Genomic DNA, 25,517 nt, shown 5'->3' on the forward strand with positions numbered 1-25,517 from the left:
AGTGATGTTTTAAATGGAGTTTGGACTTGTTAACCTTGTTTCCTGGGCAGTGGATAGCCCATCTTTAGGAGTTCAGATCTGGTCTCAGACACTTACTAACTGTGTGACCCTGGACAAATCACTTAGGCTTGTTTGCCTCAGTTTCTCAGCTGCAAAATGAAATCTTTACCAAGAAAACCCCTAAAGTGGAGTCAAGAAGAGTCAGTCATGACTTGTTTTCCAAGGATTTAGCAAAGATCATGTTTATTCTGGTTGTTAATCCTATCAGGACAGGACCGGAGGTCTCCAAGATAGTGGAGGCCTCCTTCCAGGTAGAATTAATGGGCTTATCCTTTTGAATAAAATATAGAATAAGGGTCTGTATTTACACACTCCTGTAGCTCCCTTTGACCTCTAGAACTACTTTTTCTAGGGAGATGTTTCCCCCAAACTTACAATACACAAATTTTATCCATTTCCTCCACAGTTCCCAACAAAAACATACTTGTATTTGTATCCTCAGTATTTACTGCAGTGCCTGGCACATAAGTGCTTAATAGATGCTCTATCTAGCCACTTAATTAATACTTGGTCCCCACACGTTTTATCATGCATTTCTATGTTTTGTATAAATGGCTTTCCCATATCTGGAATGTACTCCTTCCCTCTCTACCTCTGCAAATTCTTTAGCTTCCTTTTCAAAGAGCAGTTCAAGTGCCACGTTTTAAAGGCCTTTCCTAATCAACCTATTAGCACTCTCTCCTTCTCTAAGTTACTTTGATAATATTTTGCATTTACTTACATAAGCTCTTTAAGTGTAAGGATTGTTTGTTGCGTTGTTGGTGTTGTTTTGTCTTTGTATCCCTAGTATCTGACATAGTACTTTGCCCACATGAACAAACTTTAAGTTGAATTGAATCCTATTGAAGTGCCTCTCTCAAGGTCACCACAGCAAAGGCCGTCGTGTTCTAAATGATTGCTTTCAGAACTGGACAGCTCCAAAGGGAGTCTAAACAGAGACAGGGTCAGAGTGTCCTCATCCAACTGAATTAGCCTTGTGAACTTGGGCAAGTCCCTTTCCCCCTGCATCTCAATTTCTTCATGTGCAAAATGAGATTGTTTATTTCCAAGTTCTCTTTCATCCCTAACGTTTTCTATTTCATGTTCTGGGTCTTTCGACCCTGATAATTCCTTATTCTCAGGGCCCTTCGCGTTCCAAATCTTATCCTGCGAACTCTTGCCCTTAGGGGTCAGCCGGATCCCTTCGAGGCTAGGCTCAGCTTGGACTACAACTCCCAGCATGCCCCGGGCGCACCTCCTCCTGTACTTCCGGCGTGCGGCGGCAGCGGCGGGTGGCGAGCCAGGGCGACGGCTGGGGGCCGAGGGCGGCGAGTGACAGGTCGCTAAGGGGCCGAAGCTGGGGTCGCAGCCGGGACCCGGATCTCTGGGGACTAGTTGCTCTGCTTCTCTCGCTGGTCCCCCCGCGGTGACCTTCATGGGCCGCGGGTCCCCCGCCCCGGGGCGGCTGAGGAGGGCCGTGTGAGGCGGCAGCGGCGGCTGGTGGCTAAGGCCGAGGGAGACTGAGGCGAGCCAGGCCCGGGCCGAGCCGGGCGCTGAGGGAGGGCGGCGATGTTCGTGCAGGAGGAGAAGATCTTCGCCAGGAAGGTGCTAAGGCTTCACATCTGCACCATGGAAGGCACCGAGTGGCTGGAGGAGGTCGCCGAGGATACCACGGTGGAGAAGCTCAAGGAGCGCTGCCTCAAACACGTAAGGAGCCGCCGCGGACCCCGGGGGGGCCCTGCCCCGGCGCCCCTCATCCCCCTTCACCCCGGCCTAACCCCGCACCCCTAGTCCACTCCTTCCGACAGTTGGCATACAGATGAGACCCGATCTGCCCTCTGTGCTCTCCTCCGTTTACATTTTCCTTCCCCCGCTTAACCCCCCTCTTTTCTTTCCTTTTCACTTAACTCTCCTTTTTTTCACTGACATTTCTTCCTCACTCCATCATTCCTTCTTTCTCTCCTTTTCCCTACTTGCAGTTTTGTCTCCTTCCTTTTCGTCTTTTCCTAAAGTTTCTTTCTCCTACTTAATGCACTTTCTTCCTTCTTCCTTTTCACTCCTTCCATATCTCCTTTTTTCTCACATTTAACCTTTTTCTCCCGTTCCTCTCTTCTTTTTATAGCTTATTACCCCAAATAATTAATCAATAAGAATTAAATACTTACTCTGTGCCAGGGCAGTGTTCTAGGTTCTGGGGATACAAATATGAATGAAACAATCCCTACTTTAAAAAGGAGCTCACTTTCTGATAGAGTAAGCAAGGATATCTATCTGTATCGGCATATATATGGGTGTGTGTGTGTGTGTGTGTGTGTGTGTAGGTGTAGAGAGAGAAAGAGAGAGGTATATAGATACGTATACGTGTATATAAATACAGTAGATGTAAAGAAAGTAAAAAATGCAAGGTCGTTAAATTTAAAATAGTTTGAGAGGGAGGGCACTGGAAGTTAAGAAGCCCCACCCCTTCCTCTAATCTTTTCACATTTTTCCTGTTTTTAGCTACCTTTTACTTTTTTTCCCCCACATTTCTCCTCCCCAATTATAGTTTCCTGTGCCTTTTTTTCCTCTTCCTTTCTTTTCTTCTGTCACTTGCTCTTTGCTAGTTTCCTTCTCGAATTTAAATGCATCTAACTCATTTTTCCATTTCTTTTTGCCCATTTATATTTTCCTTCCTCCACTTAACCCCTTTTCTGCTTTCTTTCTTTTCTTCCCCTCTTGTATTTCCATTTCTCATTATTCTCTTTCTCCTATATCTCTTCTTTCTCTTTTTTCCTCCTCCAGTTTTTTTCCCTTTTCCTGCTTCCCTCCTTTTACTTTTTTCACCTCATCTTGCACTGACATATTTTCTTGACCTCATTCAATAATCCTTAGTCTGTGAACTCATTTTCACCCACCTCTATTATTCTGTTTCCCCTGGCTTTTCTTTCTTTCTCTTTTTGTAATCCAATAGTGTCTAGTCCTAACTTTGCTACCAACAAGCTGTATAACTTATAGGCAAGGGACAGCTTTTCCATCTGTAAAATAAGGTGGTTGCACCAGTTGATGTTTAAAGGGCTTTTCTAGTTGTAGCATTCTATTATTTTCTTCTTTTCTGAGGGAATGTGAACTATAGAGGGAGATAGGTAGGACACTAGACACTTACCCTCATTACATAACCTGCTTCAACTCCTTTGATGATTCAAGGTCACTTTCAGTGATGCACAGTAGGGATGAAGAGGCAGCCTGACTTACTGAATAGAGTTAAGAATACTTTGATTCAGGCTCTGCCTGTAACACATACTGGCTGTGTGACTCTGTGTGACCCTTAACCTCTCAGTGCTGTAGGCTGAGAAGGTGCTAACCTTCACTGGGAAGAGGAATTTCCTAATCTGAATTTCCTGTATCTATGAAATAGGTCCAGGCCCTATCCCTATCTTTCTGGCGAGGTTTTTTTTCCCCAGTCAATTAGTCCACTATGAACTCATAATTAACGTTTTCAGGCGTACTGAAATGAGGCCATAGAGATGTTAAAATTGCCTCTATAAAGCCTGGCGTTTTGGGGCTTTTCTTGTTAACTGTTATTTTTGTTGCCTGTTGACCAAAGCAGGGTTTGGTTTTTTTTTTTTCTTACCTGAAACCACTAAAACATTACCTCTCCTCTAAAGGCATTACTCTTTGGTTTGAAATGAGTGCCTTTAAGAAAAAAAGACCAAAAATGGATTCCTGATTTCTGATTTTCTGAGGTGACCACACTTTTAAATTTATTTCACACAAATGAAATAAGAGTGTGCGTGTGTGTGTGTGTGTGTGTGTATGTGTACCATATATTATGTGTGTATATCATCTATTATATAATTAATGGCTGAAATGAATTCCTGGAGACTTATTCATTTCTGTAAATTTTAACTTTATATCACTTACAATACATAGACCAAATGTATAAATGCCTAGTCAAATAGGATATTTGTCACTATGATTACATAAAGTGTTGTGCCACAGGCTATTGTCTCATTCGAATTGGGAGAAAAGCAGTTGATTATCACCACAGTAACCCCTTAGTGAAGTGTTTCTTTATGTAATATTCATGTTATAAGGTGTATGTGACTATGTAGCATGCATGTTATAATCTATATGTGATATATCATTATCCTTGAATGTTAAATTATGGGTAAATTTTACCCCAGAGATTCCTTGGTGTTATGGTAACTGTCTAAACCAGATTGATTTATAGTTGTTTTCAGAGATTAATGAAAACTATTCTGTAGAGTTGCTATTGTTATAGGGTTACCCAGTAAAGTATGGAGTGCAGCCTCTTACTGTTTACTTTCTTGGCATAGAACTATGGAGGAGAGAGAACAAGACCTGTATCATCTTAATTGCTAAGAAGGCATTTACATATTGAAAAGAGCCCTGGATTTTGAGTCTGAAGCCTTGGTTTAAGTTCTGGCCCTTTCACTTTCTATTTTAACTCACCTTGTTTGTTGCTTCCCTTCTCTGAGCCTCAGTTTCTTTATTTGTAAGATGGTGATGATAATATACTGCTTGCCTCAAAAGGTTGTTTCATAGAAAGGGCTTTGTAAACTTTAAAGTATTATATACAGGTGAGCTAAAAATGAGATGCACAGGTCAAGACAGTGATACTTAATGTCCTGGTTCTAGAGGTTCTGTATGTAAGATTGCTTCCTTTTTTTTTCCCTTGAAGATTCAATATAGTCCTTAGATTACTGGAAAACTATCAGTGTGCACTTTAACCAGAAAAATTTGAACACAACCTGCTTTTCTTGCCACATTTTAGTCTCTGTGTATAATAACTGCCAGGCTTTGCTATTGTTTCTTGTATAACTTTACTGGGATGGTAGGTGATCTTGAAAATTGTTTCTACTTAAAAAATTTTTTTTTAAATTTTAACTGAATTAAGTACTTTCATAGTGGTTAGTAGGCAATAGCTTACTTGTCAGTGACATTTAGTTTAGCAATGCTTTTTAACTGATAGTGTAGATTTATATTACTAATGGTATTTTATGAAGGTGGAACAGGAAATGGAAAATTCTTCACTGATCACAAATACACGTTAATGAATTTCTGGAACACCTTGGGGTAAATTAGGCAGCCACTTTAGATAGGATGCTAATTAGTATATTCCTGAAATGTATTATTTTGGTAAGTACTAGAATGCATAGTAGTTGGGGTTTTTTTTAATTAAATTCTTTAACTTGAGTTTTTTCTTCTCTGTGTAGTCTCCCTAGAGGTATGTGGGACAGGCCACCAAGGATATTTTACTTTGAGTGAGACATAAATTACTGTGTAATGATAGCTAAGCAATCAGAAGTATTTCCACCTCCACATCCCTTACCATTCTACCAGATTTGAGCTATCCCTTAGCTGCAGTCAGAATTCATTAGTCAGGAAAGTGATAATTCTGAAGTTGTACATGTGAATGTTACCCTGGAAACCAGTTCCTGAATGTCACATACACTGCAGAGCAGTAATACCAGAGTATATATTTTAGTTTATATTATACCTTCTCATTTTTACCCTGATGTATACTTAACCTATCAATGATTTTCTTCCTCTGTCCCTGCCATCCATCTTTGATGAAAGCATCTAGAAATTTAATAATATTGTTATTTAAAGATGATAATAATACTAATGAAAGGATTGCCTTTACCAAGCTGTCTTTTTACATACTAGGATCATCATTGTGTTCTAGATCTTACACTTTTTAAAGATGTCAAAATTAACCCTCTTGTACTGTGGATTTAGTTACAAAAATATCTGTGATATTTTTGAAGTGTATGTTAAGATCTCAACTAATTTTCTAAACTTAAAAACATGGTTACTAAAACAGTATTTAGATCATATCATTAATATGAAGGCAAACAGGCTTCTCTATAAAATTTAGTTCACTAGCTAGTCAGAAATAATGACTGTAATTACAATTAGGTGTATACTTCGACCAACCATAGTGCAGCTAACCCGGGTAGGATTGATGTTGAAAGAGTTGAGTTGTGTTGGTGACCTAAATGTAGATATCTTTGTTGTGAACTACCACACCCTGACCTGCTCTAAAACAGCTTAGTATGTAATAGTGATTACTCATTCTTAGGTTCCATTTTTTAGGTTTTGTTCAGACTCACCAGACCAGTATGAGGTTTCCATTGGAAAATTAAATTTCATAAGATAGATTCAGAACTTTATAATTCAAATATCCCACTATTAAAAAAAACATTTCTGGGAACAGAGCTAATTAATGGTTCAGAGAGGAAAAAAGTTCATTTCTTTGTCATAAATATCAACAGTACATTTAAATGGAAAATGGCTCTTATCCCTGTTTTACTTAAATGTTCATGTCATTCTGAAGTCTTGTTAATCATTCTGTTTTACTGGTTTCCATCTAAGGGTAATGAAAAAGAAATGATACAAAACTGACATCTCTAAAAAATGTCAGTTTATAAAAAATGTCAAAATGCCTTAAGTGTTTTTGTGAGTTTATAGAACATTGTACCTTCACTGTCTCTCTGTCCTCAGTACCTTCAAGACATAAGAGTTAAGTAGTCAGTTATTAAGAATAAAGTTTATATAACTGAGCCATTTGGAGCCATTTGGAAAATGTAGTTGTTAAATAAGGGCTAAAAATTCTCTGATTATAATAATGTGGTAGCCTATTTATAGTCAGGTAAATAGCAGTCTCCACATCTTTATTTTCCAATCCGTAAGAGGGCTTATCTGGCAAAGATATTGTCAATTACGTAATTAGTTGTAAAACATTGAACAAGTTATTTAACTTGACATTATTATCTATCCCATATTTAGGGGATTTTACCACTTAGCCCTAATTAATCAATATTAATAATCATGTGAGTATGAAAATACTAATTTCATTCTAAGTTTTAAAGTGTTTTTGTTTGGCTTTAATAATGACAAGCATAATATTTTTTTCTTAATTTTTAGTTCAGTGTCATTTTTGATGTTTTTGTAGCTTGTTTATCCATTATTGATTCCTGTATATATTTTCATATTACAGATATATTTTTATATGCTTTTCATTTTATATTTGTTGAATAATTGTTCTTTTTGGAAGAGCTTTAATTCGTGAACATATTTCAACATATCTAGTATCAGTCAGTCAGTAGGAATTTATCAAGTGCCTACTGTGTGCCCAGGCATTGTGCTAGATTTTGGGAAAACAAAAACAAAAGCAAAACATTCCCTCATCTTAAGGAGCTTATATTCTAATAGGGAAGACCACATTTATTGAGCACCTGCATTGTGTGTGCAAAGAAGAAACCAGTCACATCTCCTGCCTTCAGAGTTTATATTCCAGTAAGGATGGTTAATACACATATAATTACAACCAGTCATAATATGATAAGGGCATGCTTAGCAGAATTCTTCTAAATAAGTCTAGATTGCATTTCCCAGCCCAGCATGAATTTTCTATATAAAACTTGCATCTGCCTTAGAAAAAGTCTGACAAATCGTAAACTTGAATAGTACAGCCAAGTGGATGAGCAGTAGCAATCAGAAGTTTGCAGGACTACATTTTAGATCACTGGCTTATGAAAGAAGAAATTTCTAAAAGGAAAAAAAAAAGTTTCTTAACGATTATGTCCCTGATTTATTGATATCTCAACCTATCATAGGCAGGTAGATAGTACAGTGGATAAAGCACCTGACCTGGAGTTAGGAAGACTGTGAATTCAAATCTGGGCTCAGACACTTAGCAACTGTGCATCCCTGAGCAAGTCACTCAATTCTGTTTGCCTCAGTTTTCTCATCTGTTAAATGAGCTGGAGAAGGAAATGGCAAACCTTTCCAGTGTCTTTGCCAAGTAAACTCCAAATGGGGTCATGAAGAGTTGGATGCAACTGAAACAACTCAACAACAAGCTCTTATATCCTCTGAGATGTGTGGGTGCTATTATAATAGGTTTTATGTCTAGGTTTGTGTTCAAACTACCATTTGGTGCTTTTATGAAGGAATAGGAGTTTAGTTTTAGTCATGGCTTTAAAGTAAGAGGAGAGATTATATATTAATTTTAGAAATATATTTGATCAAATAACATTTGATTATTCATGGCAAGTTTTTTCAGCCCTGGTTATACTTCTTAGTTAAAATGAAAACGAAAGGATTTACCAAGATTGTTCCGTGTCCTTGGTTCAGTCTGGCTGATGGACTTATCTGATTACATTCAATGACTCTACTTTTGCCTCTATAAAATTTGAACCATTATGTGTTGAATGGATACAACTAGATACACTGATATAATATTCTTGAAAGTTATCACTGTAGGTCAATGAACACTGTTGTATAAAGATGACTCAGCGCGAACTGGATTTATTTTATCATGTGTCACGATGCAGTGCTAAAATAGACAAGTTAGGTGAAATCATGAACTACTATATGAACCCAGGCAAAGATGTTATCGCACATAAAGATAATTATGCATACGAGACATGTTGTACTTATCACATGCTGTCATGCTGTCAGTCTCAATTCAAACTTTAAATGTTGAGGTGGATTACAATGAAATAAGAATTGAGACCTTTTAAACTTTAAATGACTATTTCTGGATTCCATTGTATTTGATTTGTCTAGAATTATGCATATCTGGAAATTAGTTTTAGGAATGGATTCTAACCTGTCATTATTTTGAGGTATTGTGAAAGGTCAGAGGAAATGAGAAGGAAAGCGAATATTTGAAACTTAATTTTTGTGAGGAAGAGGTAGTAGCAGGACTTTGGAGGGAATCAAATCATACTTGGCTAAAGAGGAAGGATAAAGCATTATTATTCTACATATGCATATGGGATATTGTAGATGAGGTTATATGATATTGCTTAGGAAAGAAACTCTAGAAGAAATAATTTGCGCGTGAATACAAATCTTTACTCTAAAATCTGCCATGTGACCTTTAGCAAATAATTTAAATTCTGCATGCAGATTTTGTTTGTAAAAAACTGATAACTGCTGAATGTGTCAAAACTGAAAGAGACTGGTAGTATTAAATACTCTTCTCTTCCCAGTATTATACTAGAGTGGTTAAGTGAATGAGGTTCCTTTTTTTAATGAATATTTTAGCTTAAAGATATAATTATTTTATTTGTAGCATCTTTGGCTCAAAAGATGTCTCATTCCCCCCTTTTATCTGTGGGAGAAAGAAAAAAAAGGAGAAAACATGAATCTTTTTTTAAAAAATCTTTAGATTCTTTGGGGATAGTGCTCCATTCCATTTCATTTAATGATATCTATGTTTTGAAAACCACAAGTTTTATATTTACTGTCTAAAATGAGATATTTAACGTAAATTGTAAAACTATATAAATAGGATGTAAAAAGAATATTTAATAGGATAAGTAGGATATAAAATAGGATATTTAATATATTTAATATAAATTGTAAAGCTGCTTGATTGACCACTTTGTTTATTTGCAAACTATGTAATATGCGGAGAAGCTGTACTTTTTCCTCTTTGATTATACTGAATCCTCCTGTCATATTTAGCTGAGTGTATCTTTCTTGGCTTAGGAAACTGTTCCTAGGTAGTTCTAATTATCTGTACAGTATCATACAGGAAAGACAGACAGTGTGGCCTGTTGATAGAGGTCAGGCCTTAGGGTCAGGAAGACTTTGGTTCAAATTCTAGTTCTGGCACATGTTGGCTATGTGACCATGAGCAAGTGATTTCACCTATCTCTGTCCCAGACAACCAAGTTGCTGATCTGCAATGGTAAAAAGAGTTTTCGTACTGGGAGTATCTTACACTGATGAAATCCCTCTCCTCATCTCAACTTTTCTATTACTTTTGAAAGTGCAGCTGTCCTCCTAGTCACACAGGCTGGTGTCTTCTGTCATCCTTCATTCCACGTTCTCACACACCCTACATATCAAAACAAAACAGATCTTGCCTTTTTTAACCTCTATAACATGTCTCATATATACTCCCTTCCCTCCATTCACATAGCCATCACCCATGTACTAGTACATTAGCCTTCTAATTGGTATTTCTGCTTCAACTCCCTCCCCTTCCAATCCGTCCTCCACTTGGTTACCAAAGTGATCTTCCTAAAGCACAGGTACAACAACAAGGTACAACTCTTCTATTCAATAAGCTAGGGTGGCTCCCTATTATCTCAGGGATCTAGTATGAAATCTTTGGCATTTAAAGCCCTTTACAGCCTTGTCCTTTTCTACCTTTCTAGGCTTCTTACATTTCAATCCTTTCACTGCACTTTATAGTCCAGCTACATTGACTTTGCTACTCCTCACACATTGCTATTCCTCACTGTACTGACTCTTGCATTTACACTAGCTGTAAGTTTCTTTGAAGATATGTATTCTAAGATATATAGAAAACTGAGTCAAATCTACAAAAATAAGAGCAATTCCCCAAATGATAAACAATCAAAGGATATGAACCAGGCAGTTTTCAGAGGAAGAATTCAAAACTGTCAATAACCATTTGAAAAACTCTAAATCACCAATAATTTGAGAAATACAAATTAAAACAACTCTGAGGTACCACCTCACACTCGCCAGATTGGCTAACATGGCAGAAAAGAAAAATGATGACAGATGCTGGAGGAGATTATGAGAAAATAGGTACACATTTGCACTGGCTGTTACTCATGCCTGGAATGTTCTCCTTACTCACCTCTCACTTCTAGCTGTCTGTGGCTTCCTTCAAGACTCAGCTTAACCTCTTCCACAGGAGGCCTTTCCTGGTCCTCCTTGCTGCTAGTACCTTCCCTCTAAGATTACCTTTCATTTACACTGTATATATCTTGTGTATATGTTATTAGGTGCTTGCTGTCTCTTCCATTATAATTCGAGCTCCTTGCAAGCAGGGATTACATTTTTACTTTCTTTTTTATTTCCAGTGCCTAGTAATGCCTGGCACATGGTAAATATTTAATAAATGCTTGTTGATTGGATGAATGAATGAATGAATGAAATCACAGATTTACAGTACCTTCCCCACTCCCTACCTCCAACCCTTGAAAAAAAAACATACATAAAAGTTTACATGTATTTTAGTACTTCATTGGGTCAGTGGAAATTGCTGAGGACTCCAAGTTGAAAGCCTGAGAATCATAGTAGAGCTAGAAGGGGACTTTAGAGATAATTTAGTCTGCTCCTCTGTTTGTTTTTTTTTTTTTACATAAGAGGAAACAAGCTTAGAAAGATGTTATTACTTGTCCCATTGCCTGATAATAATAAGTAAAGAGAGTCAAATTTGAACCCACTTCTTCGATTCCAAATCTAGTGCTTTTTCTAGTATATCATACCACTTCTAATGGCTGTCATTATCCCCTTAAATCTTCTCTTCAAGCTTAGCACCCTAATTTCAACTGGTTCATATGTGATAGGATTTTGAGTCTCTCACATACATTATTACATTCAGGAAGACAAGGCAGTTGAATGAATGGACTAGAAGGCAGTGGCTGCTGCCAGAAGCCCTTTCAAACACATCAGTCTCTCTCTTAATTCATAGGCACTTTATAAAAGTAGAAGTTGTGCTGCATTGCTAAAATGGTCCATATAGTATAGAGCTGAATGTGTTGATAGGAGGGGCAACAAAAGAGCCAGGTAAGACCTCATGGCAGAGCAGCTACTGGGAAGTCTAGTTACCTGGGTTGTTTTCCCTTGTCAGAACTGGTACCAAAAAAAATGCTTTTGTTTCTTCAGTACTTATTAAAATTAACTCTAAACAGTCATCTATAATCTAGAAAGGACAACTAGTAAATGTTGACTTAGAGCATGTCTAGAATTGTATTTTATTACCACAATGATTAGAGCAGTAGCTTGGTTATTTCTGATTCTCTTGGTCTGTATTTTATTATTTTTTTTCTAGTGCGTACATGGGAACTTAGAAGATCCCAAAAGTGTAACACATCATAAATTAATACATGCTGCTTCAGAGAGGGTCCTGACAGACACCAAAACTATCTTAGAAGAAAACATTCAAGATAAAGGTAAGATAGTTGATTAAGCACATTATACCAGTACCACTATATAAACACAGAAATTTGATATTTTATTAATTTGCTTTGTGTTAATTCTCACTACTGAGAATCAGAATGAAAAAGCAAAAAAAAAAAAACCTGCTGATCTGAATTTAAAAGTATTTTTGTTTGCTTTCTAAAGTATTTGTGTAAAATGATAGAAATATAAACTGAACAATAGATATTTAACACTTAAGTTTTATGAGTTTAATTATTTTTCAAAGCAAAATATAATCCACAGAAAGAGCTTCTGCAGGTTTGGTTAACTTGATAATTATAACTGGAAGAGGGGTCATTTTTATATCAACCACCTTTTAATTTACATGTGGCAGTAATTTAGTCATAAATTATATGAGACTAGAGCTCTAAAGTTCCATATAGCACTAACATTATATGGTTCACATGTTAAAGTTAAATGTCTATAAAACTATATACATGTTGTTATGCCCTAAGTATAACAGAAAAGTGAGTGTGTGTGTGTATGTGTGTATATAGGGGGGTATCTTTTCATAATTCAAAATAATCTGTGGTCTCACTGTGTGTACGTCCTCCACCAAAACAGATTATTGCCTTGGTATATGTTTTTCTTGAGTTTATGCGGCTGAAAAATTCTATTATCCGGTGACTCTATAAACTTAACTGAGTTGATCCTTGAACATCAGACATATTGGACATTGCTGCGTTCAGACCAAAAGCCTTTTCATTTTTCTAAGACCTGGTAGGCTTGTACTCTGTCTTTTAGAGCCCAACATCATCTCCATGCCACAGCCTTAACTACATATAGCGATAGTTATATGTGTGTGTTTGAGAGATAATTGAAATAAGCCCCTCTTAAGCAACTATTATATGTAAGTTCTGTTTGAGATTTAGATAAGACTACCCTCTAGATACATACGTACATATGTATGTACATACATGTGTATGCTAATCTTAGGGAGGCAGCATGGAAAGACCCTTGGATTTAGAGCCAGAATATCTTGGTTCACATTTCACCTCTACTATTCACTACCTATAAAACCTTGGGAAAATCACTTAAACTGTCTGCGCCTCAGTTCCCTAATCTGGAAAATGAAATAATTGTACTAAATTACATTTAAGGCCTCCTCATGCATAGGAATGGTTATGATCAACCCATGGAGTGCTGGGCCTAGAATCAGGAAGACCTGGGTTTAAATCCAGCCCCAGACATTTACTAGCTGTGTGACCTTGGGCAAATCACTTAATCTCTCTGCCTCAGTTTTCTCTTCTGTATAAAATGAGATATTTGTAAAGCAATTTGCAAACCTTAATGTGCTCTATAAACGCTAAGTATGATGATGATGATGATGATGATGTATTTCACTTCTTTTATCAAAATTCTGACATGCCTGTATCTAACTCTGACCTATCATTCCATCTCTCCCTGTGCCTCACCCCTTCTGACCCTTCTCTTTACTTTCATTGAGACCTTCAATCCTTCATCCTTCAATAAGTTCTCAAGCCATTAGCCTGCTCTGTTTTCACTTTCCTCCCTTTTCAGACCTTATAGTTGATCAATTCATTTCTACACTTTACTCTCAAATCCCTTGTTTCTTGTCCTAAAGCGACTCAAATCTTGCCAAGCCTCAGTTCTTGGATCATTTCCACCATCCACCCCCTAAACAGAGAGCTAGAGGAATTCACAAAACCACATTGACTGGGCACATTATAAATTCAGTATCAGCTTCACCTGGCCCTCACTGCATCACAACAATCCTTTTACTCCTTTCTAATTGGTTCCCTATCTCATTCTCCATAAAAGCTATTCCAAACCTCTCCTTATGCCTCCTACTGCTCTCGCTTCGTCATCCTCTTTCAACTGAAGACCTCACCTCTTACTTTACTGAGAATATTGAGGCCATTTGATGTGAGCTCCATCTTTGCCCATTCTCCTCACCTTAAAACTCCTTGACATCACCCCCATCTCATAATGAAGTGGCTCTTTTCTTTGCAAAGGCCAGCTCCTACACCATCCTATTTTCTCTAACAGACTGAAATTCAATCATCCCCTTTCTCATACGAATCTTCAACCTCTCCCTATCCAGTGGTTTCTTAACTTCCTTCAAACATGACCAAGTGTAACCTCACTGTAAAAAACCTTTATTAGAGCTTATCTTCCTCTCAAACTATTACCCTACATCTCTTCTCTATTTCTTAGCCAAACTCCTAGAAAAAGGTATCTGTGTTCACTGCCTCCACTTCCTCTCCTTTCACTCCTCAACTTTCTACAATTTGGCTTCCAGCTTCATCATTCAACTGGAACTGCTCTCTCCAAAGGTACCAGTGATCTCCTAATTGCCAGATCTGATGGTCTTTTCTCAGTTTTCATCCTTCTCCATCTGTCTGCTGTATGTGGTTGACTGCCAGAGGAGAGCCTCCTGTATAATCTCTCCTCTAGATTTTTGTGATACTACCTTGTCCTGGTTCTCCTCCTACCTGTCTACTCCTCCATCTCCTTTGCTGGTTTGACATCCATATCACACTTCTTAACTGAGTGTTCCCAAAACTCTGTCCTAGGTCCTCTTCTCTTTTTCTCTTTTAATGGCTTCATCCTCTCCTGGAGATTAAGTTATCATCTTTTTGCAGATTATTAAAAGAGCTATATATTCATCCCAGTCTCTCCTAAGCTTCAACTCCTTATCACAAAGTGCAAATTGCCAATTGGACATTTCAAACTGGGTGTCCCAGAGACCTCCCAAACCCAATATGTCTAAAACCAGAATTCATTAAAACTCACCCCTATTTTAAACTTCTCTATTTCTACTGAAGTCACCACAATTCTTCCAGTCTCCTGGGTTCTCAGCAGTAGTGTTCTCCTTGACTCCTTACTCTCCTTCACTCCACACATCCAGTCAGTTACCAAGTCTTGCCTTTTGTACCTTCATAGCATTTCTTATATCTGACCCCTTCTCTCTATTCACACAGCTGCCACTTTAATTCAGCCTCTTATTGTCTCTCTCCTTGATTATTGCAATGCCCTCCTAATTGGCTTCTCTGCCTCCAGTCTCTCCATGTTTCAGTCCATCCTACACGCTGTTGCTAAAGTAATTTTCCCTAAGTGAAAATCTGTCATTCCCTTATTCAGTAAATTTCAATTGCTTCCTGTTGTCTTTAGAATAAAAGATAAACTCTTCTGTTAAACTTTTAAAACTCTTCACAGCCTGTTCCCATCCCACCTTTCCAATCTCATGTGCATTACTCCCACCTCTGAACTCTGTGATCCTGGCAAACTGGCTGTCACTCTGTTCCTCACACATGACACTGTCTCTCATGTCTGCCTTTATTCTGACTATCTCCTCCTGCCTAAAATGAGTTGTCACTCACTTCCACCTCACAAAATCACACTGTTCTCTGAAGACAACAACTCAGACATCTTATGAAGTGTTTCCTGATTTCCCCCAACTTTTAGTGCCCTCCCTCCCAAACTCTCTTGTGTTTAACTTTTTATTTCTTACATACTTAATATTTGTATTTGTGGGCAGCTAGGTGACACGGTGGATAGAGTGCTGTTCCTGGAGTCAGGAAGGCTCATCTTCCTGAGTTCAAATGGGACCTCAGACACTTATTAGCTGTGTGACCCTGGGGAAGTCCCTTAACCCTGTTTGCCTCGGTTTTCTCATCTGTAAAATGAGCTGGAAAAGGAAATAGTAAGCCACTCTAGTATCTTTGCCAGGAAAGAAGAGTTGAACGCTACTGAAATGACTGAACAGCAAAATATTTGTATCTGTTTCTCCTATTAGAATGTAAGCTCCTTAAAAGTGTATATTATTTCATTCTTTATATTTGTATCCAAGGTTCCCAGCACAATGTTAGACACAAAGTAGGCTCTTAATAAAATATGTTATTGATTGGTTCTAACAGTCTTTCAGATAGTTCTCAGAATCAGTAAATCCACCAAATTTTTGCCACTGTGCAAATCCCAGCTAGTCCTCACTTTCACCAGTGTCATAGAGATAATATACTCAATAGCTTGTAGTGAAACACTGCCTGAATCCTGTGTCATAATTTTTATTAAAACTTTTGTTAACTAAGTTCTCTTGTGCTACTTTTCACAGTTTGCATGTGGTTGTATACATGAACATAGTATAATTAGTCTTATGTAAATAATAGAAGAATGTTTCCATAGACTCCTTGGTTTAGAAAGGAGAACCCCCAGGCCTTTTCATCCAGGCAGTGCAGCACTTTAATGAGCACAGGTACATTTTATGTATATACAATTTTTTATAATTTTGTTGACAAATATAATTTTCTTTTAGATGTGTTACTATTGGTAAAAAAACGAGCTCCTCCTCCTCCTCCAAAGATGACTGATGTCTCAGCTGAGGAAAAGGTTAGTTTCAGATAATAAATACTTGCTGGTTAATTTCAAATCTTAGTGCCTGAGGATGTTTACAGGTTAAGATAAATTCTGTTGTTGTTAATACCATTGCAGAGCAATAATCTGAATAATAAAGCTATTTTCAGGTTCCAGCAGATTATCAATATAGTGTTTTGTTGTTATGGTTATATAACTTTTTCTGTATTCCCTGATCTTGTCAACAAATTAATTTTTTCATCTCTGGACACATAATAGACATGCTCTGTGACCTGGTTGTGCCTTCTGTAAGGAAGGAGAGAGGGCAGGTGATCTCTGCTATTGTTGAGCTCTTCGAAGTTGCTTCATGCTACCAGTAAGCTAAAATTATCCATCTTCTATACCTCAGACATCTGCATCAGCCCTGATGGAAAAGCACAAATCATCTGGAAGAGCTCAACTGTAGTGCAACTCCCCTAATTACTTCCCATATATCAATTAAAAAATCTAGCATAAAAAAGAGCCTGAGTGAGGAAAGTGGTATTTCATGATATTGTCTCTGTCCCCTACTTTGTTAAGAACTCATCTTTTCACTAACTGATTATGCAGTTATTAGACGTCACTCTTCTTTCATCTTAAGTTGCAGAATAGAGATGTGATTTTTATTAGTATGTTTTTTATACAATCAAATTATCCTGTGATCAGAATTGTGGCTTAGTTTAATCATAGGTTTAAAGCTGGAAGGGAGCTTAAAGGTCATCTAGTTCTCCCCCTTCATTTTACAGACAAGACCCAATTAATGATGTGATTTAATTAAGGTAGTTTAAGCAGTATGTAGCAGGGCCAGGATTCAAACTCAGGTTCTCTGACATCAAATTTAGTGTTCTTTTCACTGTACCTCCTTGTAAGACTAGAATCCCAGGTATTATGACTCCAAGCCCAAAAATCTTGCTAACCTTCTTCTTCCCTCTCCTGGAGCACCTATGAAACAACAAACTAAACTACTTTGAGTTTACTTTCCTTCTTTTTTTTTCCTACTCTGCAAGCTTGCTGGTAAGTGATGCAGTGACTAAAAGAAAGGATCTATGACTTCCCTAAAGCCATCCTAAGTGTCAGAGATGATATTTGAATCTGAAAACAATCTAATCTTCTACTTCATCAGTGAGATTTGATCTGTAGTTCATATATTTCCTTAGTTTGGTATCTAATGATAGACTTTCAGTGAAATATAAAATAAAACTGGATGCAAAAGAAAACCACCCTCCCAAAAAACAAACAAACTACTAGTTCTCCAGGATTAGCTACAAAGCCTAAATTGCATAACAGTAAAATATAGTTTCATATTGCTGTTGCACAAGAGTCTAGGCATGTGGCCATTCAGGAAGAGCTATCTTAGAAGGTAAAAATCTTGGTTCCCTCATAGTATATTTATGTGTATTTATTTAACCCAGGTCTCTTGAAATTAAAAAAAAAATTTAACTTATCCTTCATGGCTTAATGTTTGTAGAGAAAGCTTTGTAACGGATTAGAGAAAGTGATCATCCCCTAGAGAAGTGTAAAGCCAAACTATTTTAAGACAGAATTGAGAGGGCTATGCTCATGTACTCAATACACTGAAAGTTATTTTAAGATGTCAAGCTGCCTTACCATCTCCAGTTGGGCCAAATTGTGAGGGAGTGGCTTTGGGCCACTGTGTGACCTCTTATCTTTAATTACACCTGGCCTCCAGCACACACATTGAATCAGCCAAACTATTGCCTTCCATGTCTCCAAAACACATATAAGCCTTTCTACTCTCTGTTGATGAGAATTGCTGAAGGAAAAAGTCAGTTCTCAGGTTACATTTTTGAGCATTGGCCAAGCTGTCTTTCCTGTTACTATGCAGCCTTAAAGGCCCTGTGTCTAATACATACCAGGCAAATTTTCTGTTCTGTTACTATTTATCTGACTTCTATTTAGCTCTATATTATTCAAGTTCTATTTGTTTTTAGTCTTCATCTTTAGCATATAGACCTTAAGGAATCTCACATAACCGGAAATGCATAGGAAAGTAGAATTAAATTAGCTAGCATTTTCATCATATGTTCATCTAGGGGTTGTACTAGGATACACAATGTATGTTAAAAAGCCCTAGATCTTCTTGACTTTTTTGTATCATGAACCTCTGTGACTGTCTGGACCCATTTTAAGAATAATATGTTTAAGTGAATAAAATAGGATTACAAAGGAAACCAATTATATTAAAACCTAGATATCAATTTTTTAAAGTTCAAAGGCCTCAGGTTAAGAATCCCTAACCTAAAGAGAGTTGACCTGCATATTCATTAGCTATTTTATGTATAACCTTTGCAGGAATATGGGTAGAAACTGCCCAAGATGAGATATGGGTGGGTTGTGAGCTGCATTTATGGAAGAAATACATGAGACCACAAATTCATTGAAGTATGTTTGACATTTTATGAAAGATGTAAAATTCTATGGCCCATCATAAAGTTGTAGTTGTAGAGGAGAAAGGAGTATAAATCTATAAGGTTAAGAGAGGCAGGGTGGTGTGATAGAAAGAACACTGGAGTTGGACTCAAACAACTTAGTTTTCAGTCCCCATTGTACCATAGAGTAATTTTGTAACATTAGACAAGTGACATAGCTTCTCTGAGCATCATTTTCCTCACCTTGCGTACTTGCACTGTACTCCACAGGACTATTACGAGGTAATGTATATAAAGCATTTTGTAACCTGTAAGGGGCTATGTAAATATAAGGTGGTGTTATTATGTATACCTCTTCCCAAAATTGACATATCCATATTCCCAGTTACAAATGATTAGGGCTCCAAGAATTATGCCACCTAGTCAGAGCTATGAGTTTGAGCTAATTTTTCACTCTATCTCATTCCTCATTTCTAGTCACATTAATCAGTTTAAGACATCACATTTTTCCATGTCCTAAATAATATGTCCCTGGTATATTTTTGTGACTAAGCAGTGCAAAGAATTAATTTGAAAATTCTTATTTGGACCCATCTGTCTTAAAGAAAATTGAATTTGTTGATGTGCCAGGCAGTTTAATTTCTAAGCTTTGTCAGACATTTATTAAATTTATTTATTTTCCTTCCTTCATGGTTCTGTTTTATGTTACTAAGTTTCTTAATTCTCTGTAGAAAAAACAAGAACAGAAAGCTCCAGATAAAGATGCTATTCTCAAAGCGACAGCAAATATTCCCTCCCACAGTGTAGACAGGACCGTGGCCCATCACAGCATGAGAGACGTGAGTATTTGAAGACATAACCTCATTTGACACATTTTGAGTTAACAGGTGGAAAAAGGTTCTTTGAAAGTTGGACTGGAGAGTAAGATACTGCATGAATATACTGACGATTCCATAGAATTGTAAAATCTTAGTGTTGGAAGAGACCTTAGAGGTCATCTAGTCTAATCTTTTACTATCCTAAGTATGAATCTGTTTCCACAACTCCATTCGGTAGGCTTCTAGACTCTGCTGAACTCTTCCAATGATGAGGAATTCACTTTTTACTTTTTAAACAACTCTTAATTACCCGAAAGTTCTTCCTGATTTTGCAGTAAAATTTACTTTTCTTTATTTTCCCGCTACTGATAACTCATTCTGCCATCTGGAACCATACAGAAGCAATCCTACTTTCACATGATAGCTCTTCAGATAGCTAAAGACAATGATCATATTTCCTCATAAGTCTTCTTTCTGCAGGCTCACTGTCTCAGTATCCCCTCAAATATTTCTCATATAAAATTATTTTGGTCCCTTGTTTATCTTATTTACCTCTGGACATGCTCTGGTTTTCAGTGCTTAATTCAGTGCTTCAGGGATCAATGAATTCATCAATATGAATAATCCTTCCACTGATGTGGACTAGTATCTTAGCTTAGTAGAGAGTCTTTATGAGTTTCAGTGGCCCAACAAATGAATCACCTGATTGCCAACTCTATAGTGATGAACCTCTTTGAATTTCACTTATATTGGTCCTCAGGTGGCAGGTACATATTTGTCTGTTAGTAGGCCATCCTTTTCAAAATTCCTCTTAAAATATGACATACAAAACTGAATGTATACTGTAGGAATGGTCTGATGAGGGTAGGGAGCACAGTAGCAATATTTTCTTCCTTTTTCTGGACACTATACTTCTCCCTCACATGTTATAAATACTGCTTTTATACAGATTTTTTCAAATAACTTAATTTTGAGTCATTTTATGTAGAAGATTTTGGTCCCCAAAGCTTCAAGTGATTTCAAGATGTTGGTCTCAAGTTAATTTGGATACAACCCAAACTAAGGTATTGAGTTTTATGCATTGAGACTGAATAGCAGCTATTTTGATTATCTTCTGTGTGTCTGACTCAGATTGGTAAAAACAGCTGAACTATATGGTGTATAGCGCCAACGCAATACCCACAGTGGCTGCTATGAATATGACGCCTGTTTCTGAATCGCAGAATATAACAGACTCTCTCCATGGAAGACAAAACCAAAATATTTATTCCAACACCAGAAAACCAAATCCATCATAGTAACCAAGAAGTCTATACACATTACCAATGCAGGGGCACTGCCATCCCTAAGCCTTCCCTCCATTAGGGCCTCCTCACAAACAAGCTCCCTTAAGCAAAATCACTCTCCAAGTTCCAAATCCGTCTGTCTATCTCTCGCCCAGCTCTGACACTCTAACTTCCTGTTCCACCCCTTTCTGCTCCACCCATTCAACAAGCTCCTTCCACCACGGGCTTATGTGACTCAGATTCATGTGACTCAAGCAGGTCACATAGGATGGGAATTAATGGATGGGAAAGTTCTTTCCATTTTCATTAACATAACATTGGTGGTATGAGTCTTTCTTCCTCCCTCAAGCACATAGAAAATACTTTTCTTAAGATTTGTCTGAATATTCCTTTTCTAATCAAGATATCATAATTGTTCTAAAGAGGCCAGTGTGTATGTTTGCCTGCCTGATGTATTCTTGATGAATTATTCTGTTCCATTGAACCTGATGATTCCAAGCTCTTTGTTGTCCAAGTTCATGAAGTATAGTAGAACTCCTTTGTTACATTATTAGGGGATAAAACTCATTTTCAAGTCTATGTTGGGTGAGGAACCTGCAGCCTCAAGGCCACATCTAATCTGTGTTCTTCTGGAGTTCTCCTATATGTCAGTCAGTCAGATACCATTTAAGTGCATGCTATGTGCCAGGCACTATGCTGTGTGCTAGGGATACAAAGAAAGGCAGTAGTTCATGGTGGGGGTGGGGTAGGATGTTGGGGATTTGGGGGAAAAGTTAATATAATTTAGTCTCTGCTATATCAAATCCCTATAATAACCATGTTACAATGGACTTCCTACTGTATTGCCAACAATTACTTCCTTCTAATTTAGAAAACCCATTTGCTATAGCAGACAATATTCAGAGAAGTCATTATTTTAGTAAGGCTGAAATTAGAAATCTGTGTATGTTTGATCCATCAAATTAAGGGAAGTCTGTTTCTCTTATTAAATGAAGCAAAAGAGGAGATGTGCAGAATACTTAGCAACCAGTTAGCATAATGTTGTGTTTATTAAATGAAGCAAAGCTAGGTTTGTTCAATATATTTAGCAACCAGCTACCGTCACTTTGTGCTTTTAGACTTGTGTTATTATCCAGAAAGATTCGTGGGTCACTAGAGATTCCAGACTATATTAGCACATGCTGATTTAAATAATAAGGATTTGATTATATTTGAACTACTTAGCTAATTTTCATATGTCATTTCATCTCCTTTTGAGTATAAGAATAAGAGAAACAAACACCTTCTCCCCTCCCCCTCACCCCAATAGATTTTGGTCTGTTTGATGTAAAATAGCAACATAATTTTGATGACTTGAACCTGATAGCTCAAATAAATGAAATAGCCTTTTTATAGATGAAAATCCTAGTATAAAATAACGGTGCTATCAACCTATTTCAGTCCTTTGGAGTCTTGCAGAAATCATTTACTTTTTTCTTTTATTGCAGTTCCAGACAGAACTCAGGAAGATCTTGGTTTCACTTATAGAGGTGGCACAGAAATTGTTAGCACTGAACCCAGATGCAGTTGAATTATTTAAAAAAGCAAATGGTATGATCACACCCCAGATTTATTTTATGATACTATATGACCTAATAAAAATGGTTATATGTACAATAATTGAATGAACATGTTATTTCCTCGTGCTGTTTTTTTTTATCAGTTGATTGTGACCCATAGTAGGTAAACTGGCAGAAAAAAGATTGCTCTCTCTGTGTCTGTCTCTGTCTCTCTCTAGATATGTATTTATTCCTTTGTCATTTATCATATGCTGCATTAATTAACGATATCGCATTAATCAACATCATTGTGCCTTTTAGACATGTTCAAGTTACCTAGATGTCTTGTCTAAATCTAAAATGTACATAGGCAACGTAAATTTCATCTGTGTGATCATAATGTTCGCATAGATGGAATTTCCTATTTTACTCACACTGTGTCACACTTTTTTTCTGTTTTGCTGATAGCAATGTTGGATGAGGATGATGATGACCGAGTGGATGAAGTGGCTTTAAGACAGCTTACAGAAATGGGCTTCCCTGAGAACAGAGCTGTGAAAGCACTTCGTCTCAATCAGTATGTATTTTTATAAATGTCAAAGAAAGAGTTTTTCTCCTCCCCTGACCCTTTCTCTCCATCTACCATTTTAAGGGGTAAATTTGAATACATGGATTTTAAACTGTTTTGCATCACAAAAAAATTCAAGGAAGAGCTCAGATATCTTAGTGTGGTAAATTATGTACACCAGCTTGTTTTATCTATACTCATAAGGGTCATAAGAGAAAGGGGTACCAAAACTTTTTAATTTTTTTGGTAAAGATAGTTGAATTTAAGTCTAAAACAGTCGGAAAATTTTGTCATCTATTCTTTTATTTCCCCCATATGCATGTAAGCGTTTGTGTGGGGTGTGTATGTGTGATAGCAACAACTCAAAATTGTCTATCTTTGTTATTCTCAAGTCTTCTGTTTTGAGGTTAATTCCCTCTTCATGTGCACATTTAAAATAAAAGCAACTTACAAACCAAAGAATAGTCCATGGACTGTTTCTTCCTCTCTCGAACATAAACCTGTGTTGTATACTCTCTTGTTTGATTACAAAGTTATAACCACTGCTTTAGAATGTTTTATTTTTAAATTTCTTTCATAATCTTCAAATTAAAAGTGATTTGTGCATTGTAGTGGCTAAGACAGACATTAGCAAATATCCTGGAAAACTAAGGCTTGTGACATTGCATCTCTAAATTTACTTCTAAATACTTTTAAAATTGTAAATATAAGGATAATTCCAGTTAACATTATTAGAGTTGTTGAAAAGAAATAAAAAGTCCCTTCCAGGGCTTTGAAAGAAAATTAAGAAATTCACTGAGACTTCAGCAATTAACTTCTTGATGTTTCAGAGAAACTTTTGTTATTTTACAGCATGTCAGTTACACAAGCCATGGAGTGGTTGATAGAACATGCAGAAGATCCAACTGTGGATACGCCTCTTCCCGGTCAGGCTTCATTAGAAGCTGCAGGTGCTTCTGCCTCCTCCTCTCAAGCTTCTGGTGGACCTAGTACAGAAGGGGAGGAAGTCAAGGATGAGCTAACAGAAATTTTCAAGAAGATCCGTAGGAAAAGAGAATTTCGGCCAGATCCACGAGTATGTTATATTTGATATCAACTTCTAAATGAAAGTTTTATTTTATCTTGCTCTTCAGGATATTAGTTACTTATATGCTTATGGGAGAATGTTTGGCACTTGATAGTTAACCTAGGTTAGTTTCTGCTTTTGGAAAAAAGGAGTAATGCCCTATGAAATGATTTTATGGCCTAACATCCAAACAGACCAGATTCATTTAAGCTTGAATTCCTATGATTTTTTTTTTTTTAGAAACCTGACATTTGAAGTCATAAAATAATGTATTGATGCACAATTCTTATGCAATAATAAAAATGCCATTTGGTCATAAGTAATAGGTTGAAGCAAAGAGGCTACACTATGAATTTGTGTTTTTCTCTTCATATTCAGAGCTGTAGGCCAGCTGTTGTGTGTAGCCTTATGCCTTAGTGCCTTGTGTTATCCAATCAAATAGAATAATTGATTTGTTAGTAGAGGAGAAAGGAAATTATTAAAACTAATTTACCGTCTTTTTGCTTGTGACAGTTTCAGAGGCTCTAATCTTTGAGACTTGACTTTACCCTCAATTATATTTTATTGAGCTAGCCTTATTTTACCTCTGTGCATTATTTTGGCCTAACTTAGCTGTTTTATTCTAGTTTTATTCTGGGGCAGCTATATGGTACAGTAGATGGAGAGCTGAGTCTGGAGAACTGAATTCAAATTTGGTCTCAGACAGCTACTAAGCAACCCTGGTCAAGTCACTTAACCTCTGTTGTTTACCTCAGTATCCTTATCTGTGAAATGGAGATAATAATAGCACCTACCTCCCAGGGTCGTTATGAGGATCAAACGAGATAATCATTATTAAATGCTTAGCACAGTTCCTGGCGCATAGGAATCACTCTATAAATGCTAGCTATCATCATCATCTTAATCATTATTACTATTCTCAAATTGCTTAATATTATCAGTATACTTAATACTACACAACCTAAAGCTGCCTAAAAAGACTTTTCCTTTACATCATTCTGGTAGCTATTTGAAATGTGTTAAGTATTTTCTTCTTTAACGGTGATGTTAAAAATATAAGATAGCTGAAAAATCTTTTCCTCCTTGATTAGTCCATCACAGTTGTAACAAGTAATAGCCATGTACTCCAAAATAGTGTAGCTATGTTACTAAAAAATGCATGAGTTTAGAATTAGTCTAGATGTATTCAAAAATGACTTTGCCAGTTCCAGTTCTTCCACTGACTAACTATGATTTGGGACAAGTTACTTTACCTTCATGATGGATAAAGTATTTATTAAGTGCTTACCATGTTCCATGCCCTGTACCTTACATTCCTTATTTTTAAAATAGAGGGATTGGATTAGATGTTCTCTTAATGTCCCTTGTATGTCTAATATTCTTTGAGGGTCCTCCTGGCTCTAAATCTTATTTTTAAATGGTCCTATGCTTTTATTTAGCAAAGATCACTCTAAAATACAGATTCTTCATGTTTTAT

General features: G+C 36.9%; 1 protein-coding gene across 1 annotated transcript in view; it reads left to right on the forward strand.

The window, feature by feature from the left end:
- The first annotated feature begins 1,304 nt into the window (after positions 1-1,304).
- The window catches only part of UBAC1 (UBA domain containing 1), a 37,858-nt gene continuing 13,645 nt past the window's right edge, over positions 1,305-25,517 (forward strand). The window contains exons 1-7 of the mRNA XM_036749482.1: positions 1,305-1,746; positions 11,873-11,993; positions 16,298-16,371; positions 19,496-19,603; positions 22,356-22,458; positions 22,875-22,983; positions 23,827-24,049. Coding sequence (XP_036605377.1) covers positions 1,609-1,746; positions 11,873-11,993; positions 16,298-16,371; positions 19,496-19,603; positions 22,356-22,458; positions 22,875-22,983; positions 23,827-24,049 — 876 coding nt within the window. The 5' untranslated portion in view covers positions 1,305-1,608. The remainder of the gene's footprint in view (positions 1,747-11,872; positions 11,994-16,297; positions 16,372-19,495; positions 19,604-22,355; positions 22,459-22,874; positions 22,984-23,826; positions 24,050-25,517) is intronic.

This window comes from Trichosurus vulpecula, chromosome 3, assembly GCF_011100635.1.
Source record: "Trichosurus vulpecula isolate mTriVul1 chromosome 3, mTriVul1.pri, whole genome shotgun sequence".
NCBI classification, from domain to species: domain Eukaryota; kingdom Metazoa; phylum Chordata; class Mammalia; order Diprotodontia; family Phalangeridae; genus Trichosurus; species Trichosurus vulpecula.